Genomic DNA, 23,141 nt, shown 5'->3' on the forward strand with positions numbered 1-23,141 from the left:
AGGAAATAAAATTTCTCCCTTTGATCGGACTTATTCAACCTAACTCTATAAATACCCACTACTTAAATTTCTTCGCACCAGTCTCCACAAAATTATCTTTAATCTTTCGATCTCTTTCCCGCTCTTCAAATCAAAACAAACATCAAGGATGGCTTCTACCACTGGAACGCCTGGCACTCTCCGACAACTCAAGATTTATCACAATATTTACCGCATAGCCTATGATCGTTTACTGTTCGGCGTGGATTTGCCGCCTAAAATCGGCTGCAAATATTTGGCCTTCTGGCATTGGCTCGAATGTATGGGCTACTATAATTTTGTCAACAATTCACTGCACTTACCTCCTTGGTTGTTTCTTGAATTATTACGCGAGACTGAAACGTGTATAGAATTTTTAAATAGAGAGTCTTTTTCTCTTGTTGATGAGAGATGGCTTCCGCTAAGCTGTTGTGTCGGTGGGAGGACTCTCACTTTGGGAGTTGTTTATGAGAACAAATTTCATGCTAAAAGATACATGAAGGACTTTAAACGGAATTTATTCAAGCGGATTTTAGATGACATTAGTCCAAGAACAAGCTCGGCTGTCTCTAATGGCGAAATTGTTCCAGTGCAAGATAATCAACAAGCTAATCATGGCAGCCAAGGTTATCTGAATGTTGTTGATAATAAAACCCTGTTCGCAACTTTCTCAAAGGGCCATCCCATTACATATCAAGAACTTGAAGAGTTCTTCACCAGGTAAGATTTGGCTTGTGATTATTAACAATGAGCAGGCGGGAACATTCATTAATTAATTTGGGTTTGATTGTGATGCAGGAAATATGGAGAGTGTATTGAGAATATAAATATCGGCGAATTGTTTGCTCGCGTGGTGGTAACTTCCCCAGAATATGTTGAGAGGATTCTTGGAGAGACAGATATATTGCAGTCCAATATCCAAGGAAAAGATGTAAGAATAAGACGCTTTATCCCAGGAGGCCCACCACCAACGCCAATCTAATATTGTTTTAATTTGAATAAAACTGTGTCAATAAATAAATTTCATCTTTTTTTTTTCAAACTTTAAAATATATAAAAAATTTTATAAATTAAATTATTATAATTTAGATAAATTTATATATATATATATATATATATATATATATATATATATATATATATATATATCATTACTCTTTTATATTAATTATTTCATTTGTAAAAAAATTATAAAACAATTATATTATAATTATCAGTATTATAAAATATATAATATATATTGTATAATATGATATAATAAAAATAAAAATATTAAAAATATTATATCAAATTAAATAATATAATAAATATATTATATAATACAATATATATTTTATAACACAACAAATATTAATTACTTAAAAAAATATGATACAATAGAATATTTATGAAAATTTTTAAATATATTTATAATATTTTTTAAATGATGGGATAAGAATTACAGATTTTTGATTATTTTATTCTTTAAAATAAATCAATATGATAGTCTATACAAAGAGTAGATTTTCAATATGTAATATCACCAATCGAGTATCATAATTTGATCAATCTAATTAATTATTTAAATAGTTAAATTAGTATTAAACTAGATTTGATTATAGGGGACATGTTAAAATCGAATTGGCATCCATCCATCCCTACATAGAGACGACAGCAATCTAGTCTGGATGATAAACCAAGGCGAGGAGAATGTGATCGTAACTGAGTAAAGAAAAACATTCTCTAACCACATTATTCAGTACCATATATCTCAAGTCCAATATATATTTTTTATTATTAATCGAAACTAGAACCATAACATTCTAACCAACTTCTTTTTCAAAACACAACCATCAACTCTTGTGAGAAATAAAAAACATTCGAACGTCAAAGCCACGCGTCATACCATCAGCTGGTTGCCGTCATCCCCCCTCTCTTATGCCTCCGCAAATCTGGCAAATGTATGCAATAAGTACAACACTAGAAGCAAAATAATGAGAGAAATCATATAACATAGGAATTCTCAAAGTGGGAGTTACCCGAGTTCAGAGAGCTTGAGATGGGCTTCAGCGTAATCAGCAAAGAATGCATCCTCATCCTATAGGGCAGATAGAAGCAACTAGGATTAGCTTGATAACAATGTTCATTTACTTACCATATCTGATCCGAGATATTTTATAAAAAAGCAATAAATACCGCCGCATATTTATCGACCAATGGACGGAAAACAGGATCAGTCAGAAGGGCCTTGTCAGAAGGCAATTGCAGAAGGTCATCCCTTTCTCCTTCCAAGAGTAACCTGACAAAAAAATGCATAAGAAAAATATAATTTCTACCTACAATAATTGGCTACAACATCATTAAGAGAACTAAACTTACTTGAAGTAAGAGTTGTCAAAGATGAGAGGGTTAGTAGTCCAAGCTCCCTCAAATCCAGACCTCTCCTTGTGACACCGACCCTGCAAAGTTTTTCAAAGCAGGAAGAAGATTTCAGTAAAATGTTTCAACAAAATTAACCAATTAACAGATATCAGATCCCTCAAGGAAACAAACAAGCTTCAGAGTTGATTGCTAACCAGGGTGTGACCACCAGAGAGAGCAACAATGTCCTGGTCAGAGAGGCCCATGGTGCCAAAGACCTCCCTCAAGTGATCAGAGCCTGCAGTCATTTCATGATTGAGAAACACGCCCCCAGATATATCAACAGCTGAAACTCAAAATGAATAAACCATAGTGAAACTACTAACCCTTGGTGGCATCAGGAAGACGTCCTTCCGGAGGTGGCTCAGGCTTGTCCTGGGATGAAAAAGTATCAGCAACAATTAATCTCACAAAAACAATGTTTCACTGACGATTAAATTATAATCTAAAATTTGTTGCAACAATTATAACACTCCACACAACCAAATTTTCAAACATTACATTATTCTAAAAGACACTGAATGAATGACCCAAAAGAGACAAATAAAAGCAATTTGATTAGCAGATTTGTCACATGAAGTTTCGTCACTTTGAGTTACAGAAACAATTCATCATTCTTTAACTCACTATTAGGGACAGCCACAACGAAAGCATCATTTTAGATTAGAAAGGCCGGGAGGATGTATTGACCCAAACAAATACTAGACTCCACAACACAAATAACAAAAATTAGTTTCAGATAAAATAAAGTTCCTAACGCATGGAATACTTCAAGGTTCCTTCTCGTCATGGGAAAAACAAAACTACCACAATAAAGAATATAAAAATATATATCATATGAAAAAATAATCAGTAATCGCCTATTTAATTGAAAATAAACAATCAACAATACAAATCGAAACAGATGACTAAAACACTGTAATCAATAAATAATAAAATCAATAACTAACCTGTCTTCCAGGGTGGAAGGGGATTTCAGGCCCACCAGTGACTTCAACAGCAACAACACCGGCCAACTAATCACGGTTCAAAATATCATTGTATAATAAGAAATCAATCAAACGGTCGACAACGTGTAAGTAGATATTATGTAAAAACAGTTTTCAGTACCTGATAGAAGTCACCATAGCTGAGGATAGGGAACTGCTCCTTGATAGGCTCCAAAAGCCTAACGGCAATATCGAGACCATTGTTTGCGCCGTGAGCCAACTCAGCAGGATGCTTCATAGTCCCGAATGGACCGCCAGTCTTTGTCTTCACATCAAAAGTACCGGCTGAGTGCCATCTGTGATACAAAACCGAATCTACCGAATCAACATAAAAGTATAATTGTACGTATAAAATACGGGAAATGAGAGAGTACATACGCGATACGGAGCATGAGAGGAGCACACTTCTTATCGGCAATGAAACCTCTGAGCTTCCTCTTGCATTTCTCAACGGCCTTTTGGTATTCAGCGCTAACAGTCGGGTAACACTTGGTCATCTTGTTGCACGTTTCTGAATCAAGTAAAAGTTAAAGAAAACATTCACAACTGAGTGAAAACACTTAAAAGATGAGCGAATACACTTCAGACGTAAGATCAAAATGGCAATCCGTATTTCATTAGGCCGGATTGAAGGGATCTGTAGCCATTACTGACCTTGGAAGAAGACGCAGTGAAATAATAAGGTGAAAGAGAGATTAGGTTTCCAATCGGTAGCACGAGCAGGGCACACGCTCACTTGGGGAGATGAGGGCGATGATATAGGCTAGAGAAGAAACAGAAGGTTCTAGTAGAATGGTATTGACCGTTGATTGAGGCAGATCTTGTGGTTGTCATTTACTTGGTTTATGGCAGACTAGAAATGAGTTTGAAAGGTTTGAATCCACGTCGGGTTTGGCTTTGGGGTAGGTAGGAAATGAATAAAATGAGAAATTATAGAAATAAAATAAAGTCAATATCTGTAGGAGGAAACGAATTTATGTTGTTGTTACCAATAAGAAGGCTGGGCCCACCTAAAGGGACCGCAATTTCTCAAATTACTGAAATCTCCTTCTGTACATAATTAAAAATTCAGTGATTAATAGTTTTGGCCTTTTCTTAATTTTTTTTCCATATTAAAATTTTTTTAGTATGTCATCTCCTCGTCAATATGATTTTTACTTCCATCACCTTGTGCTGTCGTGTCAACACAATTTCAACATCACTGTGTGAAACATCTACGTAAACACCATGCTCTATACTATTCTTCGATAATGCTAGAATTGAAGTTGTGATCAGACTCATTTCTTAAATAAAATAAATATATAGGTAGTATATTATTATATAATTAAATATTATTTTATTTTTAATTTAAGTTTTTTAAATATATAATAATATATTATTTATATATTTAAAATATATATATAATTTTATTAATTTAAATAAATCTAAATAATTTATCATTTTTTAAACAATTTTTAGCTTCGTTACTCTAACATTATCTCTACTTTATTAGAATCTACTAATATACCTCTTACAGTAATTATACATTCCAAGAAAACAACTTTGTCTAACAAGAAATCACATTTAAAAAACTTATTATATGATCATCTTTCTCTTAATTTTTGACAATATAAACACCAAATACTCTGTACATTCCCTATTAGTCTTGGAATATCAAACCTATAAATTTTCTCAGAGCATTCATCAATTCAAAAGATATTACTTTAAACTTACGATATTCATATATCTAATCTGAAAAGTTGTCTTGGGTATAATTTTCTCAGTAACTTCTACTTGATGATATATTGACCTTAAAGCAATCTTAAAAACATCAAGACTCCACTCAATTGGTCAAATTGAATCATCTATTTTAAGGCAATAGATACTTGTTCTTTATAGTCACCTTATTTATTTAACACCTTGCATTATAGGTCCTAATCTCCAATGAAAATGTAACACATTTAGGTCATTCATGCAATACAAATTACTTAAACTTTCATCATGCATGAAAAATTATAATTATCTTCCATTCCAAACTTAAAATGTGAAACAAATCCCAAGTGTCAAATATAATAAAACTAGATAACATAAACATCATATAAATCATAAAATAACATCAAATTGTGTACATAAACAAAATCAACTAAAATATCACTACTGAAATAATGACTAGAGTCCCCTTAATGTTACATCTTGGCTAACTAGTTGGCTTGTCGCCTCCGCCTCAATACTTACTTGCAAAACCAACAAAAAATGAGTGAGTAACAAAACATTTAATAAACAAGAGTAACTACCTTACATAACATAGCTTTCAAATCACTCAATTTCTTGCACTCATCTTACATTCTTATTCTTAATCTCTCTTATCATAAAAGGTTTATCTTTACCCCTTGGATGACATAGAATATATCACATATATGAGATTCAATTATTATGGTAAAAACATTCATATCCTATATTGTCTTTTCTCATCTCTATATTGATCGGTTTAAGCTAAAACCTAGATTTGACATATTGGTTATATGATTACTTTCTCATGCTATCGTAGTTCATGATATGTATGAATTTGTCTAGTCATTTCCTCAAAGATGCCCATCTACGAACTCTTAGCTCATAACACCTCTGGTCGATGCACACCTTTCTATGGGTGCACACAACAAACAATGTGTTCTCTCTATGAGTACAACACTTCTCTATAGATACATAGTTTATGTCACGAATGCCACCTCATAACAAACTTTTAGAAACAATTCCCTCGCTTATGAGAAATTCATGTTCCATAGGTGATATTAATTTATCTATCTTGAGATATGTATGTCCCATACAAGCATTCTTGAGGATCACTAGGTCTCCCTACTCTTGAAAAAATATGATTACTCTGTTACTTAATCTCATTCTTATATTCATACTCTATAATATGTTTTCTTGTATCTCGAGTCTATCTTAACTAATGTCATATTCTAGTTTTCCCTTATCTTATACATGCTCTAACTTATTCTCTCTTTCGAGCATCTTTCAATACTTACACATACCACTTATATCTCTAAATATCATTCAAGACATCTACGTTCATTCATATTCATTTGGATGCATGTTGTTATATCAAAATTGCAGGTCATGTCAAAGCTTGCTATTAAGGTAGGCCATGTTGGAGACTTATAGGGAAAGCTCGTGGGCTAGACTAACACAATTTGAAAAGCACACATGTTGACTCAAAAAAAAGTTCATGGAGGCACAACATAGGGGCCATGAGTCGTGCCCCAAGGCTTGCTTTTCAATGGGTTGACACAATCCACAAGACCTACAATTTCACTAGTCTTAGCTTGATATGACCCGTGAGCTCAATGGATTATGCCAAATAAGACTCGACATTTGATTTATATAGGACTATAACTCCTTACTCATATGCTTGAAATTTTAACTCGTTTGTCATTTAAACTTTACCTTATGACTATAATCATGATCTAACATGTCACAAATTTAAAGCTTATCTTTTGTAATGTATGGAAAATGTTACAAAGGGGACCTTACATCTCAAATTTGAAATCCCAAGCCAGCAATTTTTTTTATTGAGATTTTATAAAATTCGAACTCAAAAGAAAATTCAACAAAATTTTATAAAGACTACACATCATATATTCTTATTTTTATTCTTTTCCACATATTACTTTAAGGTTCTTGAGAAATCAGTAATCTAAGAATATATTGAAATACAGTCTAAAATTTAGGATGTGAAGAATATGACATAATTATAAAAACACATTAAATTTTTATTTGAAAATACTATTTTTGTTTGTTTGTTTGTTTGTTTGCATAGAGAAAACAAAATTATTTATATTTTTTAAAAATTATATGATTAAAAAATAAAATGAATCAAAACCGTCGTACGCGCCATAGACGAAGTGGCAGTCCTCCGAGTGACCACAAAAGATACCATATTAAACCTCACGGAACCCAGCTCCAAATATCGACAAAACCGGGAAAGCAGGAAATGGCAAACTGCGTAATAAAATCCACATTGGAAGGCAATTATGTCCTATTTGCAATATTTAAATGACAGCGACCCTTTGAGAAAGAGAAGTGAGCTAAAGCCAGCAACTAATAAAGCATCCCATCCCATCCAAACGTAGTTCAGCTCGTGCCCCTGCCCCTGCCCCTGCCCTTCGTTTGTATTCTCTTCTCTCTCTTGTGGTTTCTTCTTCTTTTCTCACCTTGTGGTGTTATTTTCTTTGTCTCTATCCATCCTTTCTATACTCTTTCTTAATTTCCTCAGATTTGCCTCTTTTTCTCGATCGCCCAACTGTAAGTCTATCTAACCCTAATTTTTTCCGATTATGCTCCTCGATCTTATCTTTGTTTCCGAGATCTCTAATTTTCGATTTATTTTTCGTTTGTAACTGATTGAAGCACCGCTTTGTTTTGGTTGCTTGTGTTGCATGCAACTGATTTTGATTGGCCAGTTATGGGATTGAGTTTTCCGATTATTTATCGAGATTCTTGAGTTGTTGCGATTTATTTGGTAAATGGATTGTGTACTTTGATCTGCGATTAACAGTTTCGGTATTATGCATTGATTTTCTTGATGTGAGAAAAGCGAAGTGATGACTTCAGGGTTTGATTTGTGATGTGTTGATTTTAGTGTGAACTGTGGTGGTAGTTGCGTTTTGAATATATTGGGACTTGTCTAGGGTTTTGTCTTTCTTCGGAGGTTTGTTTTGATAATTGGAAGTGATAATATGTATTGATAGGAGTATATGTCTAGTCTTAAGGTTAAACTGTATGTGGTTTACATAAATAAATGCTTTTTTCTTGCGTTGATTATGTGATTAAATTTATTTTCTCAATTTTCTCGAAATGGTATTGAATTTTCAATATTAATATGTATTTTGAGCTTCATTCGTGCCTACGTGTATGCCCAAACTGAATGTAATGCAGGTATTCATTTCTTCAGGCAACCATGAGTGACGTCGGAGAAAAGACTTGTCCTCTCTGTGCTGAGGAGATGGATTTGACAGATCAACAATTGAAGCCTTGCAGATGTGGCTATGAGGTCTGAGACAGTAGTTTTTTAAAAAGTTGGAAAAAAAGATATGATATTTGGGTAATGCATGTTTGAAGATGTTAACCTGAAGCACTCTTAGGCGGAATCTAAAAATTTTAATATGACTACAGAGATGTTGTCAGATGTGCTATTTAAATAACATTTTCTTGTTTAAGTCAAATTTTGCGGTATGACAAGTGAATGTTTTTTTGATATTTGAAGAATTCTAAATTTTCAACCCCAATTACTGTCACTGAGTCGTATAAAGCATTGCTTTCACTATTGAATGAATCTTCTTTCGCTATTTTGCTGTTGTTAGAACAATTACATTTTTTGTAAAACTTCCATAGGTTTGATGTCTAGGGCTAGTTACGGACTCATTGTTAAACTATTTTGTGGGCATTAAATTGCATCTTAGGATTTAAGGTATAAGATGCAATTGATAATTGGTGTTTTTATTCTCTTTCTTGAAGAGGATTGATGATAAGTGTCATGGTAAATATAGACTGGACATTCTTATAAGTATTAAACATTTACCATAAGTCTCACTTTCTTTAAAGTTGGAGTATTTAAGGGTCCTCTACAAAATCTTCCTTTATGCCTTCAGGTTACAATGCTCAAGTGAAAGGGAGTTATAAATGTTGCTTTTGTGCTTTATCTATCTAATATTTTATTTGTCACTTTCATTTTTGAAGAAATTTTATCTGATTGTTTTTTTTTGTTTTGCTTTATATGTATTAATTTACCGCTTCATTGTAGATATGTGTTTGGTGTTGGCATCACATAATGGACATGGCTGAAAAGGATGAGACAGAGGGTCGGTGTCCGGCATGTCGTCTCCCTTATGACAAGGAAAAAATTGTTGGGATGGCTGCAAAGTGTGAGAGGTAGTCATTTGTTCAATAGTATGTTTAGTTAAGACAAGAAAGAATGCAACTTATATTCTTTCTCTAATTATTCTGTTAGTATTATTATTTACCATTTTTTGTGTGTTCCTTATTTCAACAGATTGGTGGCCGAAGTCAATATGGAGCGGAAGATGAAGTCACAAAAGTCTAAGATTAAAACATCTGAAGGGAAGAAGCAACAGCTCAGCAGTGTTCGAGTGATTCAACGAAATCTTGTTTACATTGTTGGGCTGCCGGTTAATTTGGGGGATGAGGATGTATTATATCTCTCTCCTTTATTTGTGTGCATATTCTTTGGGGTTGAGCATGATGGTTATTGTCTATGTTTTTCCTTTATTTCTTTTGACATGTTATGAATATGGCATGGCAATGTTCTGCAGCTTCTTCAGCGTAGAGAATATTTTGGTCAGTATGGGAAGGTTCTAAAAGTATCTATGTCTCGTACAGCAGCTGGTGTCATTCAGCAATTTCCAAACAATACTTGTAGTGTGTAAGTTGAAATATTTTCTCAATATCTATGTCATTTTTGGTATGAAATGTTTTTCTTAGAAGGGATCTTCTAATTTTAACTTGCAACTTGACGCTATTGTATTTCCAGATATTAATTTTTAATTTTTTTTATAATTGTAGGATTATTTAGGTAGTCTTAAAATTTGTGTTTTTATTCAAAATGTTGCTCTATTTCTCGATTCACATATACTTGTTTGATACTTATGTTGTTAATTTTATGTTTTACTTGCAGATATATTACTTACTCAAAAGAGGAGGAAGCTGTTAGATGTATCCAGTCTGTCCATGGGTTTGTTTTGGAGGGTAAATCTTTAAAGTACGTTTGAATTTACATCAGTCTAACCTGTCATATCTTTTATTGCTACCTTGTTTATTGTCTTCATTGTAATCTTTTTGTGTTTTGATTATGCATTTCAGGGCATGCTTTGGGACTACAAAGTATTGTCATGCTTGGCTGAGAAATATGGTATATTCCATAAAAAATTATTTTGTTTGCAGTAGATGATTGTGACAAGCATTTTTTCTGATGTAAGTGTTGAATTTTTTGTTGGCTTTAGCCTTGCAGCAATCCTGATTGTCTGTATTTGCATGAAATCGGCTCTCAAGAGGATAGTTTTACTAAGGATGAGATTATATCGGCATACACAAGGTAATCAATATTTCTGTGCTTTCAGTTTTACTTTTCCTTTAAGTCTCATGTAAAGTTGCTTTCTTTAGCTTTTGTATCTTTTTGTGGAAAATGTGTTTAAATGATGTGCCGGGTTTCTGCCTGCAGCATCTTTATATATACATATGTGTGTGTGTGTGTTTTCTTTTCATTAGCAGACAGATACAATTATTATTGTTGTTGTCTTGCTTTTTGTATATATATTTATTTTAATCAATTTTCTTTTCTTTTACTTTAACAAATAAATCCAACTGCTACTGTTGGTGGCATTCCAGATACAACAACTTTACAGTTGATAAGGATACTAATAGGTGTATAAGAATCAATTTTTGGTAATTTTTAAGATTTTCATTGTCTGACTTTATTGTCCAATAACATGAAGTTGAATTTGGACTTGAAATTGGAGCCAAATTTTCTTAGCTTGTAGAAGTTTTGGAAGAATTTCATTTTGGTAATTGTAATGCATTTTTAGATTGAAGCAGTTAGATTCGTTCAATGGGAAGCCTTGTTCTCCATGTGGTTTTTCCGTTGATGCGATCTTTGATTGATTGAATTACCTTGTGGTTTTACAGGAGTAGAGTTCAACAACTTACTGGCACAACAAACAATCCGCAACGACATTCTGGGAGTGTATTACCACCACCTTTTGATGATTATTGCATTACTAGTTCTGCTTCCACAGCAAAGCCCATTGTAAAAAGTGCTTCCAATGTAAGTTTTATCAGTCCTAACTAGCATAATTTCTCTGAGAAAGCTTTATATATTTTTTTTCTTTGATCATTTGTTTATATAGGGGAGTTAGATTGGGGAGGTTGGCTTTTCATTATTCATCAAATGAAAGTTGGTCAAATGTATTGATTGCATATATGCGACTATGAAAATTGTTAAAAGTACATGTCAACATTATGGCTAAAAGGAATTATATTTCAATAATCCTTTTAATTGTTCCCATGTGAGATTTATTTGTCACATTAGTATGATCATTAGAGATAACCTTTTGTTAGACGTCTGCACTTGTATTGGACTGTGGTCTTGATTTTGTTACCTTTCTTTTGCCAGAGTACAGCAAGTACCACTAAAGATTCTCCTCCAAATGGAAGCTCTAGTAGATCTGCACCCCAACCTGCTGCACCTGCATGGTATGCCATTTACCTGTCTTTACATTGTATTTGGTATGGTTAGGTCCTTATCTTGAATATGTCATGTGGTAGGGGAATCTGTGCTTCAAACCAACAGCTAGTAGCTTCTGCAGTATGTTCTAATGGACCTTCCAAGCAAAAACCTGAAGGCACTTTAGCATTTTCTTCTGCAGTTGCAAATACAACTCCTGCATTTACATTACAGGTTGATTTAGTGAAAAAGCCAGCATTAAATGAGGATAGGCAAATTTCACATTCTAAGGGCAAGGCAGATTCGTTGAAATCTTTGGGACAGCATGTTGGCGTTGACTGCCATACCTCTATAGTAGAGATACATCCTACACCAGTTGGAGAGTCTTCTACAGTAAGGTTGAATGGCCAGTTATGTAGTCCACAGTTATCCAAGTATGGTGATAAAGGCCTTAGTATGCCTCCAAATGTTATAAGTACTTCAGAAAGTACTGAGCATTCTTCTGTTTCTGGTCCTGAAAATGAAGAGAATGTAGCAAAAGATATTTTGATGCAGAACTTATGTTTTGATATGTCAGTAATGAGCATAGATAGCAATGTTATAGATGAACAGTCTGCTGTAAATAGATCTAGTAGTACACTTTTGGATCCTGAAATGAATAAATCTGCTGAGAGCTTTGGGTCACATATTCAGGCTGATCAATTTAGAGAACCTTTGATGTCACCAACAAGTGGGAATCCTGCTATATTGACAAATGATGTCTTTGTTTCAACAGAACAGTTTGATTGGAGAAAAGGTCCTCAAACACAAGCAATGACTGATGCAAATCCACAAGAAGAGGAAGATGTCTTATCTTTTGATAGTCAAAGACTAAAAGATCCAGAAGTTGTATGTCGTTCAACTTATTTGCCAAATTCAGTCAATTCATTCCATGTCTCAAATCACGTGAGGTCTCAATCTTTGCAATACAGTGAGGCGTTTTCTGCTGTTAATTTAAATTCTGATCCTCAATTTGTAGATAATAAAGTCAGTGATGGTTCACGTCTACATTCATCTAGCATTTCCTCGATATCAAATGGATACCCTGAGAAGTTGTTTAGGAGTTCTACTGGCTTTGAAAGGACTGTAGAGCATCGCTTTTTGCTTTCACATGAGGGTAAAGGGAATCCCATGGGAAGGATACAAGGTGATTCTAATATCAACACTGCTGTAGATAGAAGAGAGAACAACATTATCTCAAATCTATCGTCTATGGATTTTGATGCATGGGAGGGCCGCCCCTTAGCTTTTCATCCGAATTTGTCTAAGTTAGGTGAAGCCGATAAAGAGCATAGTTCAGTTGTGTCGAGTTCCTGGAAAGGACAAAATAACAATCAGTCCAGATTCTCTTTTGCGAGACAGGAAGAAATAAAGAATCAAGCATTTGATGTTGAGCGATCTTTTAGTGATTTTGGTCAGTTGCCAAAGACCCACTCTTTCACCCAGGATGTTGCTGAAAATAGGGAGCGATTACTAGATAAGCTTAGCATTCGTAATGGCTCTTGTCCCAGTATTTTTGAAGAATCTGACAATTTTCCTACCAATCCTTCAATGTTCTCTTCTAATAAGCTTTCTGGTGAGTAATGCCATTTTGTACTGAAATATTTATCCTCTATTGTCAATATTTTGATATAGATATTTGCTAGTGGCACTTTTTCCAAATTATTTTGTTGCATTCTATATCTATGTAGGTTTTTCTTGGTTCCATATTAATTTTTTTTTTTTAATGTTATCTTTTGATCGACAAGTTTTGCAAGTTATTGTTGGTTTATTATGGAGCAGTTGTGTTGGGCCTGTACATGATAATGTCTGAACAAACCTTCTTTTATCAATCGTGGCCTTAGTAAGCATATCTTATGTTTAATTAATCTCCTTTTGGAGGATTTTTGTTTAGTTTGCTTGATTAGGCTGGTGATGTGTATTGTTTTGTACTTGTTTCTGTATCTTTAAATGATGAATCGGAAGGATTGGATGTAGTGGTATAATTGCTAAACTACTTAGGATATTATAGCTGACAAAATCTGTATAGTAGGGAATTAGCCTTCAGCTTAGAGTGGTGAAAACACAGGAAAAGTTATCGGGATTTTTGTGTATATGAAAAAATAACGCCGTTAGCTGATGACTTCAAAATTTTGTTTTTCATCTATTCTGTGGCTTTTGTTTCTGCCTTGGGCTCATTCTCTCTCTTTTTTTCTCCCAGCACTTTACCCAAATGACCATTCTTCCGGTGGACTATCTGTAGTTTTCTATGTCTTAAATTGACCAAGAATTAAGTTCTGTGAGCAATCTCGTGCAGTTGTGAGTTTTTTTTTTGTATGTTTGAAGTGTACCCTACCATAGTGGGGGGATTGGTACTAAGCTTTTCTTTCTTTTTACTACTTCTGCATATTTTATTTGTTTTGTCATGTTGTATGTTTTGATTTGACCACATTTCCTCGGGGGGGAAATGTAAATAGTATTTCTGCATACTTCTTGTAATTCTTAATTTTAATGGTGAATTTGCTTCTGTAAGTTATTCCATTGATATATGTATTTTCCTTTCTTGACAAAGTGAAAACGTTTTTGCCTTTTATGTGTTTCAGTTTGTCGTAATTGGTGGTTTGTTAAACTAAACCAATTCTTGTCAAATTTTGTTTAGCAGTTTCAAGATCTCAAATTTCTGCTCCGCCTGGATTCTCAGTTCCAAGCAGAGCACCTCCTCCGGGCTTTTCTTCTCATGAGAGAGTGGATCAGCCTTTTGATGCACTTTCTGGTGAGCTTTTATATTATATGTATGGATATTATGATATATTTTTGTTGAGTTGCCTATTTGTGTCGCTAAAGTATATCCTTCATTGGCTTGACAGGAAACCATTTTCTCGACTCTTCCTCCCTGTTGGGAAATCCTTATCAGACACAGCATGCTGGAAATTTCAGTAGCACTGGGGATATTGAATTTATGGATCCTGCAATTTTGGCTGTTGGTAAAGGGAGACTTCAAGCTGGGCTTAACAATCCTGGCTTGGAAATGCGGTCTAATTTTCCCCCACAGTTAAATATCTTAGAAAATGAGGCAAGACTGCAGTTGATGATGCAAAGATCTCTTTCTCCACAGCAGAACCTAAGATATGCTGGTGGAGATGGCTTTAATTCTCTTGGTGATTCTTACGCCATTTCTTCCAGGCTGATGGACCAATCACAAGTGAATAGTCTATCTCCATTTTCCCAGCTATCCATCGAACAGTCTAGAAATTCCCTAATTTCAAATGGCCACTGGGACGGGTGGAGTGAGGTTCAGGGTGGAAACAGTTCAGGCATGGCAGAGCTCCTTAGAAATGAGAGACTGGGGTTTAACAAATTTTATACTGGGTATGAAGATTCGAAGTTTCGGATGCCTAGTTACGGAGACCTATATTACAGAACATTTGGGATGTGATTTGTCTTGGAATCAAATTTTAATCACTTGATTGGAATGGTGGATTACGGAAGAGACTTACAGATCTCTGGGGATTGGATCGCATAGCACTTCAGGATGGGACAAAGTCATAACTGGTCTCGTTGGGCAGGTTCCAGGGATCAAACTCATGGAAGATGGGGCCTAAAAATCGTGTCTGGATACCAACAGAGGAGGTAAATTAATTAAATTATTAATTTACTGGATTTAAAAGTATTGATTCCCCAAAGTATTAATAGTTTAAAGGGACACATGGTTGTGTTTCTATGGCCACCTCATTTCAATTGAAAATTACAGGCCTATCAGGGTTACGCGGATGGATTTGTCTAATACAGAGTATGGTTTTGCAGGTTAGGTAAGTTGAGTTGTGAAGATAAGTGTGTATTGTGGAATTCTGTATGTATATGATGACGATTGATATGATATAAAACTAGTAGGTTGAGTCTCCATATGTTTTGAGTGTTTTGCTTCAATAACCTTAAAAGTTTCTTTGTTCATCTCACCACTCAAGGGCAATTATATGTTTACCCATTTTAAGTGTACAAATAAATATAAATACTTATTTTAAGTATATAAATAGACATAGTATATAAATAAATATACATTTCAAAATCTATCTTACAAAGTTAAAACAAAGACAATTATTTATTTATTTATTTATTAAAAGTAGGTGTGGTTTCCCAAGCTTTTTCTTTCCCTATGCACCAAACAAACCTCTTTGCCAATTGAGGTGTCTCATCCACTGCGACATGTTTAAAATTAAAAAAGAAAAATCTAATAATAAAAAAGGAACCCCACCAATCAAAAATCCTAAACAACAAAATGAAAGATAGAGTTGAACAAAAATGCATTCAACCGTGTGTTCTAAGTTCCAACAACCACATTGAGATATGTGATTCTCCTTTTAAGCCAATACATTGCCAATTGTAGTATTTTGCATGTTGATACATGAATAAGGATTTTTATTATAATAAAATTATGTATTTTTATTTTTTAAGTATATAAATATATATATTTGTATATATTATCATATAATTAATTATTTTAAATTATAAATAAAATATTATTTAATTATGTAATAATATATATAAATATGTATATAATATTATTTTTTGAATTATATGCATATGTTTTCGTGATGAAAGATTTGGTCTAGTGGGGACTAGTACTAGTGCATTTCCCTTTTAAATCTTGGTGGTACAAATTTAAAGTCAAGCCATAAAGAAAAAAGACAAAAGAAAGAAACTTGTGCCAAAATCTTCTTGCTTGTTGTGTGTTTTTTGGAAAATGTTTTAGACAATCAAAATTTCTTTTTTAGTAGCTGAAAGCATTTTAATGTGGGAAAATATCTCCAAAGTGTTTTGAAAGAAAAATAATATTATATGTAAATATTTTTAAATACATAATTAGATATGGCCTTTAAATTACATGTACTTTTAAATATAGCATTATTTTAATGTGGGAAAATACTCATGTACTTTAAAAAATTACATGAGTTTTTAGACTTTATCTTTATGTTTCAAGTTTACCCTTTATAATATATAGCAAAAGCAGTAAGACCTTTTGGTAGAGAAATAAATAAATGTTTTCCTACTTGTTGGCATGGCAACAAAGTGAAGAATATCTATGCTAAAAAAGAAGCAGAAAACATTTACGTACTCACATCAAATATTAGCCTGCATTATTTGAATGACTTTCTCCGAATTTGAGGATTCCTATTCTAAAAAATATATATATATATATATATATATATATATATATATATATATAAAAATAATTATTTGTATAATTATTTATATACTTAAAAAAATATATATAATTTTATTAAAAACTAAAAAATACTATTTGAAAAATACTCGTACTTACCCCTTTCCGCGTTGATATCTTTTATTTTAGTAAGTCAAAGCCAAATAATGGTAAATTCCTCGGCCAATATTTTTATTATTATATCCAAGGGTACGGCCCTTATTTTAATTAGATATAATAAAATTAAAAAACAATTATCAATTAAAATATAGGAATTTTTGGAGTCGGGCACGTTCTTGGGTCTTGGCATGCAATTACTCGGGTGTTGGCAAGAGAATAAATAATAAGTTACACAGAGAGAGAGAAGCACCGACTTTCTAATATAAAACTGTACATAAATTATTTAAATAATTATTATATTAGATAAAATTTTATAATTCTAATTAATTATTATATTAAATTAGATGTAATAAAAATATATATTTAAATAACGTTAGATATAATTTTTTTAATTTTTTTTTATATTTCTTATTATATTAATTAAAAATAAAAAATATATTATTTTTATCTTAAAAAATTAATAAATAAAAATATAATTATAATAAAATCAAAATTAGTTTAATAATCTTTTAATATTTAATACGAAAGTATTAATCAGATTATCATCTATATTACTTATCACATCAATATTAATAATAAAATATTATTGTAATATTTTATCACTAACAAATCAAATAAGATAATATAAATAACAAAAGATATATTATTAATATAATCTATATTAATTCGGATCAGTACGGCCCCTAAATGATGGTGAAGAGTCAATACATCATGATAGTAATTCAAACGCCACTAGCATACTATTAATTAATACTTAATTATGTAATTACAAAAATTAATAGAAAGCCCATTAGGATTATCTTTTTTCTCAAAATGTTTTCAATACAGATAGAAACGCTTCAAATGGCATTAGCATTATTTTTTATTAAGGGATGTATTAAACATGATTATTATAGTAATGGTTTATCAATGTCAGAAATGTTGTCCTTGGCTAGTACATGAATCAATGTTTTTGAATCACACAATTGAATTTGAAGCCCATTGCTGTCATTGATGCCTATTGACTGTGAGTATATAAAGATAAGCTATGGTGGTGGCTGTGGTGGCTTCATCTGATAAAAGAACTGAGAGGTGTTGGGGGAAGGACTGGCGGATGGAGTGAAACGGAGATTGAGGGCAGCGGCGGGAGGGGCGGCTGAAAATAAGAATCCTGATGATGCTGCAGTTGAGAACATTGACATTGGGGTGGCACTCACCTGACCATGCGGTTGCCACGCCCAGTTGGGGAGCCCTTGTGGAGGACCTAACTCACTTCTCTTCTCTGCTGCTCTTTCCTGCCAAATAATTCAAAATCTATGTTAGGATGAGCACAGATGTTGAGCAGGGTTTTGGTTTCTTTTTGCCTTTTTCATAATTGAAGCAATTTCCATCAACACGCATCCAATTCGCATTCCATAACTGGTATAAATGAGAGCTAAAAGACCATTCACTGATTAGAACATAATGCAGTTTAACCACATTGTCATAATCTTATACCGCTATTCTAACATTTTACTCCTCCATAATAGCTCCTATTGTCCCATTGTTATGACTCATGAGAATAATAACTAGCTGATACCTATCATCATTTTAATCATCTTCAATTTTAGTTCTATATAGTGGGTCCTAAAACTATTTATATACTTGCACTGCATAATAAGTTCACTTACCCCAAATAATCGAGATTGACATCTAATAATAAAATTCAGTACCAATATGCAGCGCTTTTGAAGTAGACCATAGTTTGACACCAATTCGTGTTGTTTGTGTGATTGTTAATAGTCTTAGGGAAGAAAAACTTTAACCAATAGCGACGAAAGAGAACTTCCTAACAAATAAAACCATTAGGGTTACCTCAGCTGGAAGAAAACAAGCATGTACACCATTCCAGAAAATTGGGTGCTTGGAAGTCCTCATTCCTATGGAAGGTGGATCACCTGCTATTGGAACAGTCGAGTTGTCCATCTGCAAAGCAGATCTCTGAGAGCATGACATCTAGAAAGTTTTAGATAGCTTTTAAGATAAAATACAGATATCCTGCTTCACGGTCTTCCATCATGAAGACCACATCAGATATTTAAAAGAGATTATGGTGCAATGGCATTAACAAGAAATAAAACTTTTAAGAGAAGTATTGCCAAGATCTTGTTGTGTACTTTAGTCCATCTAGAAATACTGGGTGTATAAAGAACTAATAACAGACAAGGAGTATCTATAAGTTGTAGACTCTCAATTTGGAACTATTAAGCAGAAACCAATAAATGTGAGTTATTTTAATTTAAAATTACCTGTGAATTTCTTCGATTGTGCACACCACTGTCATTTGCTGGAGATATCCCCAGGTTCAGGTCAAGATTATGCTCACTGCCTAAATCAAAATAATTCAAATACCAATTTAGCCAGATAAATCTCCTGTCATTCTATAGAAAATTATTATTATATACTAAGCAAGCAATTGATACCCTACATACCTGCATTACTGGCCTCAGAGATCATATATCCTTCATATACACTTGGCTCAAAGTTGGTGACCGCCTCCGTTCCATTACATTTGATAGCTGCCCTGTCATAAGCCCTAATTTCCAGAAAACCAAAAGGTAGACGTGTTGGAAGGAATCCAATTGATGTTGACAATTCAGAGTGATAAATTCAGAATTATTAGGACCTTGCAGCTTCTACTTCGCTGTCGAATAGCCCGAGATAAATATACCTGCATGCAACCATCGTAATCTCCGCGATGAAAACACCATCGCCAATTAATTCTTCTTTCAAAAAGGCATCTTGGAATGGTTTTTCCATACAAGGGAAAAACACAGATATGCCCATTAAGAATAAATATGAACCAATTCTTGGTTCACCAGAACAAACGCTTTAACATCTATTTTCCACTTTCGAGTATGATATAAACAAAATTTACAATTCCATAAAAAGAGTTTCTTACTTTTTGCCAAAGAACTGCCCCATTCGTGCTTCCCAGCGGCCACACTTGTGAAGTGTCACCCCTCGATATTTTGAGCTTCCTCTTGAGAAACCACTGCTCTGACGGCGTAGTGTGTGCACAAATTCTTCTTTGGTCAGATCCTTCAACTGCCCCATTTATCAACATAACATAAGAAACCACCATAACCACCTTAACAAACAAAACAAAAACGGCTGCTTATAAATAAGGTGTTAGTTATCCAACCTGTTTCATTTCTGCCTGATAATCAGAAACGTTAAAATTTATGTCAGCATCAACTCCCCTGAACTTAATAGCAGCTCGATCATAAGCCCTGAATGGAAAAAAAGCAGAAGATTAGTTTATTCAATTAATTCATCCAAACTTAAATCAACCTGAGGATGAGTCAATTTAGGCAACAAGTTTCTTTAAATTACAAGATCTATATACCTAGCGGCAGCTTGGGCAGTGTCAAATCCACCTAAAAATATGCAACAAGAAACTCGTGAATAATTTATATACGCCAAAAAAAAAAAAAAAAAACAAGCAAACAAGACTGTAATAACTTCCTCGATTGGCCTTAAGTCCAATTTAATATCAAAATTACATGAAATCATATCCATACCCAGATAAACTTGTTTCCCACTGTCCCTGCATCAGAATTTAAATAATAATAATAATTAGAGTACAAATTATATAAATTAGAGTATAAGCAGACATATTCCACAACCAAAAACATTCAATTCAACTGAAATTTGACTTCAATCACCGCAACTAAACAACCAACACTAAAATGAAGGCCACACACAAACACATCGATTTTTTCAAGAAAATTAAAAAATAAAATTAGTGTACCAGATATGAGACTCCCATCGACCTGTCCTTCTATAAAACGTGACTCCCCTGTACTGTGAGCTCTTTGATCTTGGACCCCTCCTGCTCTTCTTCACCGCCTGTGACGGTTGCTGAACTACTCGCACCTCTCCTCCACCTTCTTCTTGTTGTTGTTGTTTGTCAAATGAAAGATCGATCCAGTTTCCAGAAGACTTTCCCTCGCAGCTCGCTACCTCACCTCCATGTCGCTTAGTTCCTCCACTCACCGGGAAAAACGCAAACTCCTTTACCACGAGGTTGTTCTGATTCTTGTTCTCAATTTCATTCTGGTTTTCGCTCCTACTGCTGCCCTCACCGACCTTCAATATGTCGAAATTGAAGGTGAAAACACTATCGTCACCAGCGTTGGCGCGTGTGGAGCACGACTCGTCGTCACCAACATTGCTGCACGCGTCCGCATTAACAATAGATGAATTCGAGGTCCCCGACGAACCTTCAGGAATTTTTTCCAAGAACACCATCGAGTCGACTCGGTCGTCCACGTTCCTTTGAGTCGTCTCGATCGACACCATATTTAGATTAAGATCCAACATAGCTATCTTATATCACGAAATTCAACTTTAATTTAGCTGTATTTTTTCACTACACAGCTCCACAAGGATTAATCCAATCCTATGGTTGAGATCGATCGGATCGGAGAGTATCAAATATTTTGAACAATTAGGTAATAGCGATCAGAGCTGGGAATTTTCATTATGAAAAGAAAAAAACTTTAAAATGAAAAGTCAAACCAACCACAAAACTGAAGATTAAAATATATATATTTAGTTATTTATAGAGAATCACAAGCTTGTTTTCTCTCATCAACTGCCGCACAAGGTTGCAGGTGACCTGAAAGGTTAACCGGAACTCGAAGCTTAGTGGAACCTGGCATTTGCTCAATTAATCGGCGAGGGGAGAGTGGCCGGAGCGAAAACATTGCCGACTAACAGAGTCCATGGCTTTACAGGGAGAAAATGGTTTTAGTGAGAGAGCAAGGAAGAAGATGGAACGTGTGAGGGAACATTTCAATCAGACCCATTATTATTTGTAGATGGAATAATATAAACATTTTCTATCTCATTAGAAAGGAAACCGGCTGAGATGGTCACCGGTTTTTTAATTTATCGAGGTGCCACCATTTAATCCTGATTAACTATTATTTATAAATAGCGTCCGCAGAAAATCTGAATTATTAGTCTGTGTTTATTAAAGACAAAATTATTAAGGAAAAAAATAAGTTTTGGCAATTAAAAAATTAATGGCCAAAGGCCCATTTTTCCCTTAAGTTTCCGTGTAATGGCAAATATATATCTTATAATTGATAAAAAATTTAAATATTTATCTAAGTTTTAGTTTATTAAAATATATTTATAAATTTTTTATTAAGTCTAAAAGATAAAATTCATTATTTTACTAATAATATTAAAATAATTAAAATTATATCTCAGTTTTTCTCTTAATTTAGAAAATTAATAATTTTCTCTTTAAGATTAATTTTGAAAAATTCATTTTTTTCCCATAATATCAAACTTGAAATTCGACTATTTCCTCCGACGAACGATAGCCCTATAATGGACAAAGACATTGTCTTCTAGAGGATAACCTCTAGACGAGATGATACTTTGTTGTTCGATCTGGACAACATGCGTTGTCTAGCACAGTTCGAGACCCCCAACTATTAGCAATCATCGATGGTTGGAGGTGTGAAGAAAAAACTTAGAGATTTTTAAGGTGGGGAAGGTTATTTTTCAATGTTAAGATCTGAGGTAAAATATTAATTTTTTAAACTTAAAGAGAAAATGAGATAAAGTTATATATTTTTTAATATTATTGTTAAATAACGGTTTTATATTTATATTTAATTATAATTTTAATAAAAATTTAAAAATAAGTAAATATTTAAAATTTTTTATCTATTATAAATATGTTTTTAAAATTAAATTAAAACTTATATGAAAAATAAGCCCATGGACAAAAATTAATTAGGGATTTTAATTATTATTATTGTTGTTGATGTTAACAGGTCTTTCACTTTCTCAAGAAATCTTGCTTCCAGTGAGGAAAAATTAACTACAAAACTAAAACACTTTTTTAAATATCGGACTTGGTATATATGTATATGCTATCACCTTGATCGTCTGACACGTGTATTTAAATTTATGATATCTCAGTGTAGGGTGGGTGAACGGTGACTGGATTCCTTGTATGTTGTAGTCAGAGGACCGCATGCTTAGATGCGTTGACTTTCGAACTCCTTGACCATTCTCTCTTCTAATATTTAATTTAGTGGGCACAAGATTAAATAGAAATTGTTTCAAGGATTAAAGATATAAAATCTCAAAAAAAAAAAGAAATCTATCACTATAAAATTTTTAACTTATCCAGTCC

The 23,141-nt window shown here is 33.4% G+C and overlaps 4 protein-coding genes across 12 annotated transcripts; 2 read left to right on the forward strand and 2 right to left on the reverse strand.

The window, feature by feature from the left end:
- The first annotated feature begins 148 nt into the window (after positions 1–148).
- Positions 149–1,000, forward strand: LOC123206830. The gene is made up of 2 exons (XM_044624088.1): positions 149–738; positions 817–1,000. The coding sequence occupies exons 1-2, from the start codon at positions 149–151 to the stop codon at positions 998–1,000; spliced, it is 774 nt and encodes a 257-aa protein (XP_044480023.1).
- A 764-nt stretch (positions 1,001–1,764) lies between these two features.
- LOC123206824 (L-ascorbate peroxidase, cytosolic-like) lies at positions 1,765–4,219 on the reverse strand. Its single transcript, XM_044624081.1, has 10 exons — positions 4,062–4,219; positions 3,786–3,918; positions 3,529–3,703; positions 3,369–3,434; positions 2,745–2,793; positions 2,574–2,656; positions 2,377–2,456; positions 2,194–2,296; positions 2,037–2,095; positions 1,765–1,949 (listed from the first exon to the last, which is right to left on the reverse strand). The coding sequence occupies exons 2-10, from the start codon at positions 3,902–3,904 to the stop codon at positions 1,934–1,936; spliced, it is 750 nt and encodes a 249-aa protein (XP_044480016.1). The 5' UTR covers positions 3,905–3,918; positions 4,062–4,219; the 3' UTR covers positions 1,765–1,933.
- A 3,291-nt stretch (positions 4,220–7,510) lies between these two features.
- LOC123206842 lies at positions 7,511–15,543 on the forward strand. 5 transcript variants are annotated; one of them, XR_006500140.1, is made up of 14 exons: positions 7,511–7,688; positions 8,338–8,436; positions 9,187–9,314; positions 9,436–9,592; positions 9,716–9,825; positions 10,078–10,161; positions 10,263–10,311; positions 10,403–10,494; positions 11,085–11,223; positions 11,572–11,651; positions 11,724–13,237; positions 14,300–14,413; positions 14,508–15,270; positions 15,392–15,543. XR_006500140.1 is itself a non-coding variant. In XM_044624101.1 (13 exons), exons 2-13 carry the CDS (start codon positions 8,344–8,346, stop codon positions 15,074–15,076), a joined length of 3,129 nt encoding a protein of 1,042 aa, XP_044480036.1. In that variant the 5' UTR covers positions 7,511–7,688; positions 8,322–8,343; the 3' UTR covers positions 15,077–15,543. The 5 variants fall into 5 exon arrangements, 3 of the variants coding, with proteins under 3 accessions (XP_044480036.1, XP_044480035.1, XP_044480037.1); XR_006500139.1 differs by having other exon boundaries at positions 15,445–15,543; XM_044624101.1 differs by having other exon boundaries at positions 8,322–8,436; positions 14,508–15,543.
- Positions 15,544–17,735: 2,192 nt separating this feature from the next.
- On the reverse strand, positions 17,736–21,771 carry LOC123206825 (ethylene-responsive transcription factor RAP2-7-like). Of its 5 annotated transcripts, none has more exons than XM_044624084.1 (10): positions 20,733–21,771; positions 20,503–20,528; positions 20,328–20,358; positions 20,124–20,211; positions 19,881–20,026; positions 19,605–19,649; positions 19,411–19,514; positions 19,228–19,307; positions 18,794–18,904; positions 17,736–18,234 (listed from the first exon to the last, which is right to left on the reverse strand). In XM_044624084.1, the coding sequence occupies exons 1-10, from the start codon at positions 21,302–21,304 to the stop codon at positions 17,986–17,988; spliced, it is 1,452 nt and encodes a 483-aa protein (XP_044480019.1). In that variant the 5' UTR covers positions 21,305–21,771; the 3' UTR covers positions 17,736–17,985. The 5 variants fall into 5 exon arrangements, with proteins under 5 accessions (XP_044480019.1, XP_044480018.1, XP_044480017.1 ...); XM_044624083.1 differs by having other exon boundaries at positions 18,794–18,919; XM_044624082.1 differs by having other exon boundaries at positions 18,794–18,934.
- Between the last annotated feature and the right edge of the window lie 1,370 nt (positions 21,772–23,141).

This window comes from Mangifera indica, unplaced genomic scaffold (assembly GCF_011075055.1).
Source record: "Mangifera indica cultivar Alphonso unplaced genomic scaffold, CATAS_Mindica_2.1 Un_0051, whole genome shotgun sequence".
Lineage (NCBI taxonomy): Eukaryota > Viridiplantae > Streptophyta > Magnoliopsida > Sapindales > Anacardiaceae > Mangifera > Mangifera indica.